The sequence below is a fragment of the Cucumis sativus genome, chromosome 4, assembly GCF_000004075.3.
Source record: "Cucumis sativus cultivar 9930 chromosome 4, Cucumber_9930_V3, whole genome shotgun sequence".
Taxonomy (NCBI): Eukaryota; Viridiplantae; Streptophyta; class Magnoliopsida; order Cucurbitales; family Cucurbitaceae; genus Cucumis; species Cucumis sativus.
The window spans coordinates 7,441,031-7,454,658 of NC_026658.2; the positions used below are offsets into that span (position 1 = coordinate 7,441,031).

The 13,628-nt window shown below is 34.8% G+C and overlaps 1 protein-coding gene across 2 annotated transcripts; it reads right to left on the reverse strand.

The window, feature by feature from the left end:
* Window positions 1-1,570: 1,570 nt before the first annotated feature.
* LOC101221045 (uncharacterized protein At1g51745) lies at window positions 1,571-11,410 on the reverse strand. Of its 2 annotated transcripts, none has more exons than XM_004137222.3 (4): window positions 10,829-11,410; window positions 4,553-5,139; window positions 4,129-4,398; window positions 1,571-3,127 (listed from the first exon to the last, which is right to left on the reverse strand). In XM_004137222.3, the coding sequence occupies exons 1-4, from the start codon at window positions 11,008-11,010 to the stop codon at window positions 1,959-1,961; spliced, it is 2,208 nt and encodes a 735-aa protein (XP_004137270.1). In that variant the 5' UTR covers window positions 11,011-11,410; the 3' UTR covers window positions 1,571-1,958. The 2 variants fall into 2 exon arrangements, with proteins under 2 accessions (XP_004137270.1, XP_031740217.1); XM_031884357.1 differs by having other exon boundaries at window positions 10,825-10,957.
* Between the last annotated feature and the right edge of the window lie 2,218 nt (window positions 11,411-13,628).

A 13,628-nucleotide genomic window follows, 5' to 3' on the forward strand; every position in this document is an offset into this window, starting at 1 on the left:
ATTTATTAAACTTTAAATATAGTTGATAAACACAAATCATTCCTTGTTACTTGAACAAAGTGTTCTTCAATGCACTTCCCTTGGTACAAAAGAAAATCTTAAACTTGAACGTCTTGCCTAGCTCTCACAAAATTGAGATGCAGCTCCTAGTGTACAAGACTTTTATAAACAATATAATTTCCTAATTACAAGAAATACAAAGTAAAAGATCTTAGATCCCTTGCTCAGCTTTCACGAGTATCAACTCATCTTATATTTTCTTATTTGGCTTAAACGTCTGATCACTTGAGGAGAGAAAACTTAAAACGTAATAAGAAAACTCTTTCTCCTTCTCAAGCATTCGAGAAATACGTCGGCCACAACCCCCTCATTCGCAATTCTTCTTTCTCTTTTCCTCTCCTCCAGTCGACGCCACCATCTAGCCACCATTTACGTTGTTTGACTCACTGGACGAAGACTAACACGCTAGCTTTTCCATCTCCCTCGCACGTTTGTTATATTTATGAAAGTTAACCTTTAATCTATTGGTTGTAATTAACTTTAGTCTATGACTAGACTAAAATAAATGAGTTATAGAAATTTGAACCTCTTACCCCTAAAGAATAAAATAGTATATGTTAAAGTTACTTATCATGATTCTAAGCTAATTTTGGTGTATAATTTTATAATTTAAATATTATTAACTCTTACGTGTTATTGAACTAAAAAGAAGAAAAAGAAGAAAAATTGTATAAAATAGAACATTTGACAAACTATTTACATTTTATATCATATAAAATGTAACAAATTTTGTATTTTAGTAATTTTGTTATATGAAATGTAAATAGTTTGTCAATTTTTTCTATTTTTGAAAATGCCCAAAAACTTGATATGTTTATTTATATAAGGTTAAAAAATTGTTTGATGTAATTTATTATAATGTAGGATATTTTTTTCATATATTACTACTTTGCTATGTCTAATATTTGATTATGCTTAACAATCAATTATTGGGTCATTTCACTGAACTTCAACCACGTGATGTGAGCTCCAAGACGGGTGGAATCGACTCTTTTGATAACGTTTTCTGTTTTTGTTTATCATCTTTTAAGAAACGAACTTGTTTTATAATTGTTTTTGTTTAACTATTGGAGAAACATTCTTCAAATTAAGCAGCAGCAAAAGTGTTTCTCCTATTCATGTTTTTTTTATTTTTATTCTACTATTTCGGGATCATTAGCTTTTGGTCTATTGGAATCAAGCATCCATGGTAACTGTCTCTCTTTTGATACAAGTCATCTGTTCGAATCCCATTTGAAATTGAATCATATTTTTAATTTAACTTCTTAAATTGCACTAGCAGTTAACCTGGTAGATTTCTTAAAGCACCACATAAACTACAAAAGTCTTGAGTTAAGTGTAAAAGTAATGAATGTTATTTTAAAATATATTTGCAAGAATATGGTGTATGTATCACATTGAGAATTTTAAGTAATAAAAGCCCATTTTCTGATGTGTAGAAACATTCTCAAAAATTGCATAAGGTAAAAAATATCACAGAGAAAAAAAAGTGGCCATAGCACAATCAACATACAAATGGTACAGGGACCAGAGTAATTTACAAATAAATAAATTTCCCCTTGTAACTGAAGACTTTCCACCCTTAAAATAACTATATAAGATTTACATTTATTTAGTATTCAATTTTCAAGTTCTGTAATTCTAACAAAGTAAAAAACAGATAAAAGTAACCATTATCTTGTCTTGAACAAAAATATACATTCTCTATAAATTCACAATTACCTACCTAAAGAATACGATTCTAATTACTTACAACAACTAAAGCATCCTTAGTAACTTGATTTACCAAAAGAATCAGGGCTGGCAAAATAGGTTCATGTGGTCAGGGAATATCGAAATCAATTGGCACCGGTGATATACATTTAGTTTGGGTTGTCAACAGTATACACGTAAACTTGTCAAGGATCTCTATTAGAATTATTATTTAACAAAACCAAATTATTAGTAGCTTTTGAGGGTGGCCTATTGATCTTCTCTAATAATCTACTGAATACTAATTTTACTGGTATGCATGCTACAGTTGGGGGCCCAGAAGATTCTGGTTTGATAGATCCATTAATTTGACAACTTACACTATCATGTATTGGCATGTTACCAAAATTCTGCTCAACATCTATTGAAGATAAAGTTCTAGTCTTCTGGTTAGATGATAAGCTTACTTTCTTAGCCATCTTTTTTGGGAGCCTTCTATCATTTGAAGGTCCTCGGGGAATGTGAGGCTGGCCTGCCTTCGAAAGGTAGACCCCAGTTTTTACTTTTTTCAATCTTGATTTCCTTTCTTGTGAATCATAACCAGCTTCTTCACCAACCGGTACTGTTGGTAAATGAGGGCGAGGGATACGAACATTTGCCGTCCTCCTTGCAGTCCTCCAAGCTGGTTGGAGCGCTGTGCTTCCATCATTTTCACTAGGTGCATTGCCTAGACTATCAGAAAGAATAGTTTCAGAAAAACCATCTTCTAGAGTTTCGATTTGAATAGGATGCCCAATTATAGCTTGCCCATTTAACTTGCTCATAAGTGATACGATAGGAACAGGCTCTTTTTGGTAACTTGCATGGACCTTCAGATCAACATCTATTAATATAGTTCTTGGCCTCTCACCAAAATGATGAGGTATACCATATAAGGGATTTTTTACATCCCAATATCCTTTCAAAGCAGGTTGACCTTCCCAGTCAGGCAAATAATTTCTGACAAAATATTGATCTTTTGATACCATTTTAGACGTCAAGTAATATTCCTCTTCCAATGCATCAACTCCATCCATGCTATCATCAAAGTAATCATTCCTATTATTGAGTCTTGTTCGGGCATGTACCCATAGGTGGCTTGATGGTTCCTCATCTACTCCAACGAGTTTTTTAGAAAAATTACGAACATTTCTTTTTCCCTTCAATTTCCACTTGGACACTGCTTCATTAGTAGATACAGGGTCGTGATGATAAAGGTGAGACATATCACCCGAATGCACAGAATCATCAGGTTCCTCGCTGCTCATATTTCCATGCTCCCGTGTGTCCGTTCTTTCAAATGTACTCAGCTCCTTTTCTGAAGGCAAAGTAGAATCTGAAAAAAAAAAACAAATATATGGAATAAATTAACGAAGCAATGAAACACTAAGCGCAAAAGCCAAGGAATACTAACTGCAGACCAGTTGTACAATTCAGAGATCTAAACATGGAGAACAAGGAAAGTTTTCTTTCTTTTTCCTTTCCTTTTTGTAGTAACAAGGTTGCCATCAAAGGGGAATGAAAAGAAACTCACATTCCAAAACACCAAATTTGTAGTTCACATTTTTTGTTTCCACGATTATCGAGAAAATTCCTCAATCAAGCAAATGCTAGAAGCAACATATATAGCAATTTGGTATATCATATCTCAGTGACAAATTTATCTTTGCATGTAAACAACTACATCTAATATAGAATACCAAAGAGAAGGAACAAAACATCACCAGACCTTTAAAAACAATACGAGCATTGAAAATTCAGCTTCAGAATTGAACTTCTCGTGTCTTAATTTTTTTTAAAAAAGTGAACGTTAAAACTGATGCAATCTGGAAAAAATATTTGAATGCCTGGACTTACTAATTCCAACTCACTAACAACACTACTAGCACAACTAAGGGCATATAGCTAAGAAGGAAAACATCCTAGTGTACACACATGTACAGAGACAGAACAAGTTGGACTAGGATAAGATGAGTAATGAATAATGATCAAAATCACCTAATTACATATTCTACCTTGAACTGTGACTTCAACCACGACTGATCGTCACCCTAAGCATCTGGTGAAAGGATCACAATGTAGCCTAGAAATATACCTAAATAAGCACGTCAAATGTGCTAGAGACTCCAAGACCGTTCACAATTACAATATTGGATGTGTGGAAGCTCAAAACATTCAATAAAAACAACTAAGAAGGCGATCATTTAAGAAAAATGAGACTATTCTATTAATGAGGATAAGCATTCAAGTGTAACACATCACTGAAATCTGTAGCAGAAATTAATAGTGCAATATCCATATGACAAACATCCATCTATATGAGAAATACATAATAACCTGAAAGTGCAGTCATCTCATTATCCATGTCCTGATCTGACCTGGAAGAATCGGAATCAGTCTCTGAGTCAGAAGAATCATTTTCAGATGAACCAGAAGCATTTCCTTCGAGAAGGGAATTAGGCTGGGAAGGCATAACCCCAGTTCCTAAATCAGGTGTTGACATCTCAACTTGACCTAGAGAAGATTCTCTGCATTCCAATGAATCACTAGAATCAGCTGGAAGATACATACACTTGCTCCTCTTCGCCCGATCGATTTGCTGCATCCCTGAAGAATAAAAAAATATGATCAGTCAATCTAGCTACCTGTGGCAGTTTACTTTGGGATTGTTCAGGACTGGCTGATCAAGACGAGCATTTGGACATCCCTTGTCCAGTTCCTCAATGAACAATTCAATATATTAAAACTAAAAAGTCCTTACCATTTGCATCGCTGTCATTTCCAATGTTACAACCACCGGAAGGAGCCAGAGCATTGGTATCAGTTGCAAGCATTTCAAAACCATTCGAGACAACAGAAGAAGATAAAAACTTTCTTTTCGAAGAAGTTATTCTGAGTCCAAAGTCCTGCAAGCCTCTCATTCTCGGTCTTGATTCAGAATGGTCATCCTCACCACTACGCTGTGCTCCTTCATTTGCTTTAAGACATGGTTCCGTGATTTCATTGTCATAGCTTACATGTATTGTCTTAGAAAACTGGTGTGATTCAGAATGTCCATCGTTGTGATCATCAGTTCCTATATGTTCTGAGAAAAGTATTCCCTCCTTTGCAGTGGCACCAGGGGATTCAATAGTCATTTGATCAGAATATAAGTTAAGTTTTCCTTGCTTATTCAGTAGTTCCTTCTCAAGTTCAAGAGCATGAAGAATAGCATCCTCCCTTCGCGCATATTTCTCTCTCTTCTTTATTGGCATGCCTTGCGAGGACTCTGCCCTTTCAATACAATCATCAAACTCACCACATCGAAATGGTTTTACTCGCTTGGACTTCTCTAAATTGTACCAATCCCTGAAAAATAGATGAAGATATCAAATACTATATACTGATGATAATAACAATTTTATAGAATTAAGAACATAACAATAACATTTTTATAAAAAAAAATTAGTACGAAGCATGGATGCAACCTTCTTGCTTATATATGATATTGAAAAAATCAAATGAATTACCAAACTGATGTAGTATATACGTTACTGTTTGTTGAATACTTCATATTCCTTCAATTCACTTCAACACTAGGTGTATCCAAGAAATATCCAAGATCTACCAACAAACTTCCAGGAACAACCAAGATTAGGGATATATCATAGGAGACATCTGCATGTTCTGGATTCATCAACATCAAGTGAGGAAGAAGAAGAGGAATTGAAGGAATATGACGGAGAAATGGCACGTAGGCAACAATTTGAAGCTGGAAGGGTTTTAGACTGTAAAGTCACAAGGTAAAACTAGATCTGCCATTTTTTTATAAGAAATGGGATATTGAAGATTTTTTCGATTGGATAAGGGGTGGAAAGCTTTATCAACTACACGAACACATCAAATAACAAAAAGGTAAGTTTGGTAGCTCTAAAATTGAAAGGAGGTGCTTCTACATGTTGGAAACTAACAGAAGAAAACAGAATGAGGTATGGAAAAGAATTAAAAAGATTGACGAGAATGTTAAAGGACAGATTCCTACCCTTACTGCCACACATTAGAAACAAACCCTGTGTAATCAAATATCAAAATTGCCAACAAGGTTCAAGAAGCATTTCTAACTACACGAAATAATTTCATAGGTTAGGAGCAAGAACAAACTTAGCTGAGAGTGAAAATCATCTTATAGCTTGATTTGTGAGGTTTATAAATGGACATCAATGAAAAGATTAAGGTACGTCCCATTGGTTTACTATCAAATGCAATATCTTTGGCTGAAAGCCTGAAACCATTGAAGAAATGAATGAACTTCAATCAAGAAGGTCTAACAAAAGGACTTCTTGGGAAAACAAAAGTGAAGGTTTCAAGAGGAACAAAGTGACATATAACAGAGCCATTCCCTCATCATCTAATGTTGGAACAAAAGGAAAGAAAATTGAACAACCAACAATTGAAGACAAAGCTACAATGCAATATATTTGGCTGAAGCCATCAAAGAAATGAATGAACTTCAATCAAGGTCTAACTGAAGGACTTCTTTGGAAAACAAGAGTGGAGGGTTCAAGAGGAACAACATGACAAACAAAAAGATTCCCTCGTCATCTAATGTTGGAACAACAGGAAAGAAAATTGAACCACCACCAGCCAAAGACAAAATGCCTAAACCTTCTTAGAGAAAGCACAAAATCCATACAATCATCCAAGTATGGGAAAATGTTTCCGTGGTGTCCAAGTGGGACATCTCTTCAACAATTGTCCTTCAAGAAAGACCATAGCAACGGTGGAAGATTGAGGAGCACACCTCATCCCATTTAAGGTCATCATTCAGCAGTATGAAGATTGAGGAGCAAACTTTTAAGGCGTTGAAAGATAGTTATGCAAAGAAGGTGAAGCCAATGAGTTACGTTCATTTCTCTGCTCTAGCACTTGAAAAACAGAGCATGAACCATTATTGGATTATCAAGAATCCAGAAGTTGGCAAAATTGGTTTCAACAATCTTTAGACTGTTACAAGATTGTTCGAGTTTGATAAATGTAAAATTATTCCTTGATTCTATTGTCATTATCAATCCTCTATCTGCGGGAAGTGCTTTACTTCATTTGGATCAAGGTGAGGTGGAAGACTTTGTTGAAAACCCAGGGAAATGGCAAGTTTGTTGCCACTTTCATTTAAAATTGATAAGGTGGAAGCGGGTACATGGTCATCTGAAAGTAGTGAAGGGCTATGGTGGGTGGGTATCAATTAAAAACTTACCCTTAACTACTAGAGCCAGTAAACCTTTGAAGCTATTGCGTCTTATTTCGGCAGTCTAGTATCTATTGCAAATGAAGCATCGAACTAAAAAATTACCCTTAACTACTGGAGCCAGCAAAAGTTTGAAGCTATTGCATCTTATTTTGGCGGTCTAGTATCTATTGCAAATGAAACATTGAACGTTGTTAATGTTGCTTCAAAAAATTAAGTTCAGAAAAATATATACCCTCTCCCCCCCCCCCCCCCCCCCCCCCAAAAAAAAAGAAAAATCAAAGTTCAAGGTGCTTTATTTATAAAAAGTTTCTCCAGCCCAATCGACTTGGCTCGTCTAAAGCAAGTTTTGGTTGATGAAGAGTAAAATTCTTTTAGAAGAGGCTTGTAAAGCTACCCCTTATAACCCAGAAATTTTTTCAAGAAATCCATTCACATCTTGTTTGTTGATGCTTCAAAAAGAAAACCAGATTCCAAAAATACTCCCGGCCACTTTCTTCCTGCCGACGATGGAAGATCCAAGGAGAATAAATCAAACTCATGCTTGTCAGAAGAGAGGGGGCTAGGACAGCACGTGGAGTTCTTGAAAGTGGTCCAAGGGTTGCAAATCCTCTTGGCATGAAAAGCCTCTCTCAAAATTTGCCAAAAGACAGGCCATTAAAGAGTTGTTTTTTAAAGAGGAGAGAGAAGAAGAAAAAGGTCCCTGAAAGTGAAAGGAAAAAAGCAGGGGAAGTCGAAGAGCAGCCCTTAGAGAGGAAAGAGAATTTTTCGACTAAACATACTTTATTGCCAAATGGAATTCCAAGTATCAGCACAGATGGAAGGCAGGTCTTTGTAAGTCACTTCCCTCATCCTTGTCGAAGTCTTTTGCTTCATCCCCACTGCAGATTCTGTGCCCACTAAATCCCCTCCGTAAAAGCTTCATCTTCCAACTCTTCCTCCGTAGATTTTTCTTCTTCTTCCCTCTCTTCCTCAGCCAAATTTGGGTCAAAGGCTAAGTCTTAGAAACATCCAAAATCAAGGATTCTCCCAAATCTCTTCAAGACTTTCCCAAAGCATTTTGTTAAACGGAAAAGGGTTAAAGAGGCCTTAAAAAAAAGTTTACAAAATAAAAAATGATTTTGGATCAGAACTCTGATTTTAGAGGCAAATCATGCTCTTTTGCAAGCTCCTTTTCAATCAAACAAGTCAATTCCTCAAAGAGTGATTCATCCTCATTTTAAATACATAGTTTTCTTTTTGCCTAATTCAAAAGTTAATTTTTGTAGAGATTCTCCTACCCAAACTCTACTCGCTTCATCAAGAAAGAAGAGTCTCAAATTTCGACTCTCCTTTTAGTGTGAGCAGAGAGGAAACCGAACATATGCCAAAGACAGCAGAGAAGGATGACCAGTCGATTAAGGATCCTTTAGAGTCTGATCTTAATACCTTGTTTCTTTTATTAATACATTTAATAAAGAGGCTCGTATCCGTTTCAAAAAAACAAAAAGAACCCTAAACAACTTAGTTTTGAGAAATTAAAAGAACACTAGTCCAAAGTGGCAAATCTTTGTAAGAAAACAAAGTGGCAAATCCTCTTCATAAAAAAGAAAACATACTTACCAAGAAGTGACGTGACTACTTTTGAACATCTTCCCGACTCATATGCTAATGATCCAGACTTCTAAACCCTTGATTACAATGTCCAAATAACATTGATTCTGCTGAATTGCATATTTAATGGTTATCTTAGATTTATCATGCATTCCTCACACATCTTTGAGAGAGAATCTTACTAAAGAACTCCACTCTAGTGGTCTTTCCAGTCATTTTGGAAGGGACAAAACAATGGATATTGAAACATAATAGGAAATTCATTAAGCAGCATTAAACTTAAGGATAAAGCAATGGGTTTCCTTGAAAACCAGGTTTGGCTACAGTAGTACCAGAAGAATAAGAGAGACTAGCATAGCATTCTCCAAGCTCTTCGTTTTCAAGTGTCCAAATATCTAATTGAATTCCTGCCTCGTCAACTTCTGGCTACAAAAAATTGGTTCCCATAGTAAAATTAGCAGTCCAACCAACAAAAGCTCAAGAAGCATCACCTTAAACTCTTCAAGTAAACAACAATTCCAATTTCCAGCCAAAAAGCCAGCCCATTTTAAAAGAGCAGACGAAAAGGGTAACTAATGAACTCATCCTTTCTCTAGCAGTTGAAGCATGCTTATGGAAGGATGTAGATATGCAGATTCTTCCTTTAGACCTCATGGTTGTGCCTTTAAGATAAGGGACTGCAAAGAACTTTACCTTTTCGTGAATTTTAAATCCACAAGTTTAATCTTAGGTCCGTTTCAAGATTGTCATTATTCTTTAGTAAGAGGGTGGGTAATTTTCCGAGTATTTACCAAAATCTCCCTTCAAAATTAAGCTATCTTGACGGGATTAGAGGCCACATTTTCCAATATTTTTAAAAACCAGCCAGTCTTCAAACTCTGTATCCTGTAGATTCCTTCTTGAATCTAGATTAAATGTAAATCATTAGAATCCCAAAATCCTCTGCCACCAATTTATCTTTCAAGCGATAGCATAAAGGTTTAAACAAATGAAAGAAAGAGAAGAATTTGGCAGCCAATGGTCTTCCCAAATCCCAGAACCAGACTTCGGTTCCTTTCTTCTAAACTAAAGACCAACTAGGTCTTTCCCACGTTTCTGCACTTGGAGCAAACCAAGGAGCTTCGGGAAACTTCTAACATTCCAAATCAACTAGTCCGTCCCACAGATGCTAGCAATGAAAATGACGAAACATATTGTTGTTACTTGATTTTTTGCATCTTTAAAACACTTATCTTCTAGGCACAGTTGTTGATTGGGGTATTTTCACCCAATTGGAGATTTCTTTGTGGTAGCTGTAAAGTCCTTTGCATGAACGTATTTGAAACGAGAAAAGCTAATGGTAGCTATTTGGTGTGTGCACTGATTTATGTCCTGTTTGGTAACCATTTCATTTTTTATTTTTGAAGATTAAGCCTATTTCATCCCCCTTTCTTACAATAATTTGAATCTTTCTTAAGTACTATGGTTGAATTCTTAGTCAAATTCCAAAAACAAAAACAAGTTTTTAAAAATTACTTTTTTATTTAGTTTTCAAAATCTAGCTTAGTTTTCTAAACTATTATAGATAACAAAAGAAGAAATTTGGAGGTGTAAGCAATGTCTACAGACTTAATTTAAAAAAATAAATGGTTACTAAAAGTAGCCTTACCTATTTGGTTGAATTGCACCTACCTTTTGAATTTTGAGTTCAGTGGACACTTTTTCTATGCAAGAAGCTATCGGTGTAATCAAATTATAGTTTCCATATGGAACAACCTCCTAGTGGGAAAACCCCAAGTAGGAACAAAAGTATCATAACAATTTTGACTAATCTTCTTAGTTAATTAATCATCAACTGTAGTTTTGGATACTAATGCATATGTTTATCGACCTGAGTAGAAACAGCCAATAAACCCATCTTATAGCAAATAAACCTCTACCAAATTCTCTGTACTTCGTAATTTCCTAAAGTAAATAGTGAAATAATCTAGTCTGATTTTGGATACTAAGGCATAAGGCATAAGGCATAAGGCAGTATCCCTAAACATGCACTTTCGTCATCTAAAACTCAACGTGTTATTGAAAGCATTGGGTATTTCCCACCTTTCTTCAGTATTCAAGCTTCAAACGAAGAAAGAAATATAAGCCAGTGTAAGTGAAGACATAAACGATGAAACAGAGGAACCTAACTAAACAACAAATGAGGAAAAAAGGTAGAGAATTCAAAGGATCCTAACTTACACACTGGCATCTTCTCTTCCAAGGAGCTTGACCGGAGTTCCAGATCGAGGTGACGTAAGGTGCGAAGATGAAAGGTCATCAGAACCCAAGATTTTACCAGGCCACCATGAACCATTCCTCCTTCGAACCCACACGATCGATCCCACAGCATAATCAACCGCACCAGATCCAGGACTCCCCATTCTCTGTCCAATTTTTTTCTCTCTTAACCTATCTAAGCCTTTTTCTCTCTCTCACCCCCCCACTGCTGGTTCAAGTAAATCAACACGCAAGCAACATCAAGTCAACCTCCGGCGAAGAAGAGTGAGGTTCGGAGAATAATCCGACAGTGCGCAAAGATGCAGGATCCACAAAGATCAATACGGATTGTGATTAGGGTTTCCATTCAAATTTGGGGATTTTTCATTTCTAGGGTTCCTGATTAGAAAAAAAATTGAAAAAACACGCAAACTAGAAGAGAAATTGACATTTTTAGCCCCTTTTTAGTTTTTTTCTTTTCTTTTTAATTCAGTTTTGGATTCTTTTTGAAAAAATCGTTTTGTGAACTTCTACGAAAGGTGAGATAAGCATTTGAAACTTTTACTCTTACCTCCTACGTAATAAGGCGAGAGTATATTAAAAGAGAATGGGTGCAAAAATCATCCACATAACAATGCTGGTGCATAACAACTCACGCTCAATAACCCTCGCTATCCAATCTACATTGTCAACTTGAAGTTGAGAGTTACAAAATTTTGTTTCAATCCAATTCAATCCGAATTAATAATATATATATATATATATATTTATATTTTATTATTTATTTAATAAAAGTATTTTGTTAAAACAAATGTATAGAAATTTAAACGATCGTATGAAAAGTTAGTCTGTGCGAGAAGTAAACAATTGTTTGAAGGTAGAAAGCTAAACGATCACGTAAGAGAGTATACGATCGTTTAGAAAGTTAAATAATCGTGTAGGAGGTTGTAGGGTAAACAATCGTGATAACATTTATTAGGAGATTACGCATAGTCTATAGAGTAAATAGTTTATTTGGATATATTTTATAAATATTTTCAACATTTTCAAATGATACTGAGAATTTAATGAAAATTTTATATTAAAAATGTGAATCAGAGATTAAATTAAAGCAAAATATAAATATAAATTTCGATAATGAGTTTGTAACATTTTGAAATTTATGGACTAATAACTTAATGAATAAATGTATATCATCGATAAAAAAGATACAACATTCCTCTCGAATTAACAGAGCGATCGAGAATTTACAACGTTAACAACGTAGTAATTAAGACAAATGATGGTAAGAAAAATAAGATTATTTAATTAAATAAATTTATGAAATTTGTGTATTGAATCTACATTATATATTTTAGAAGAAAAAATAAATCATAACACCATTATCATAATTCTTCCCCCAAACACATTTCATAACACTACCTACGTAACATTTCTCATAAACAGATCTTATCACAACAGTATCATAACACTAGCTACATAACTTTTTTCCCAAACACATAGTATCATAACATTACCTACCATAATCCTTCTCCCAAACATTGATGAAAATTATATATATATAATTATTATGAAAAAGGAGAAAGTACTTATATCCGAAGAAAATAATTATTAAGGAAAAGTTAACGTTATTTTGGGAAAAGAGAAGAAACTGGGGTGATGTGAGAATTAACGGAAGGAGAAAATAATTTATTATTTTGAAAAGGAAAAGGAAAAAGGAAGATAATGATATTGATAATAATAATATAATATATTATTATTATGTTAATTTCAATGGATGCAGTTGATTGCAAATGAAAATGACAACCTTTATGAAGTGGTCAAAGAAAGTATCCTTGCGTCAAGCTAATGAGATTCATGTTTCACCTATTCCTGCAAAAAGGACCAAAAAAGATCATTTGGACATTGCAATGAGCAATCATGATGCAGAGAGTCATGATGCGAATGATCTATGGAGATTAGGAACGATGCGGTCAGAAAAACTATGTAGAGCATAAGCGATGATACCACAATTCGTCCTCGCCAAAGAACTTGAACGCATGGATAGATTTGTAATATATAATTCTTCCAATTTTCTTTTGTACTAAGATATGCATCCTTATATTGGTGTACATATTTACTTATATCCCTATACCTCTGTAAGTATTCTTATACTTGTACATCAATTTTGTATTCTGTTTTTGTATATCCTTTAATCTTATAATGGGGATCATGTGGTATACCACAAAGTTATAAACCGACAAGGTAAGGTAAAGACAAAGAGACTAACCTATGAGAAGGTGTGAGTCAGACTCATTAGGTATTCTGACCCTCTTGTACGATTTGGCTGGGTTAGGTTTCATTACAAAGAATAGGATTCTTAGGAAGTACTAATCATCCAATCAAGCCTTAAAGTTCTTTAACTTCCAAGAAATAATGAGTACGTCGTACCTCGGGCCACGAGTAGTCTGTCAAGTTTATCAAGTCACATTTAATTTGACAAGACTCTAATAGTGAAATAACCAAACCTTTAACCCTAGTTAAGATTGCCAATTTAAACAGCCCCAAAAACTTCAAATCCTAACCTCAAGATAAGCAAAACTTCGCCCTCAACTTATTCTCTTTCTCCTTTCACAACTCTTTAGGTTGCATTTCTCTTTTTCCCAATACCACTATTTTTCGAGTGTGCTTCTCTGTTTTTTTAGTTCCTCATACCCACCAAGTACAATAATGAAACAAGTCTGACGTGGTGAGTATGTGGGAAGAAGGAAAAAGAAAAATACAACCTAGAATAATTATGACA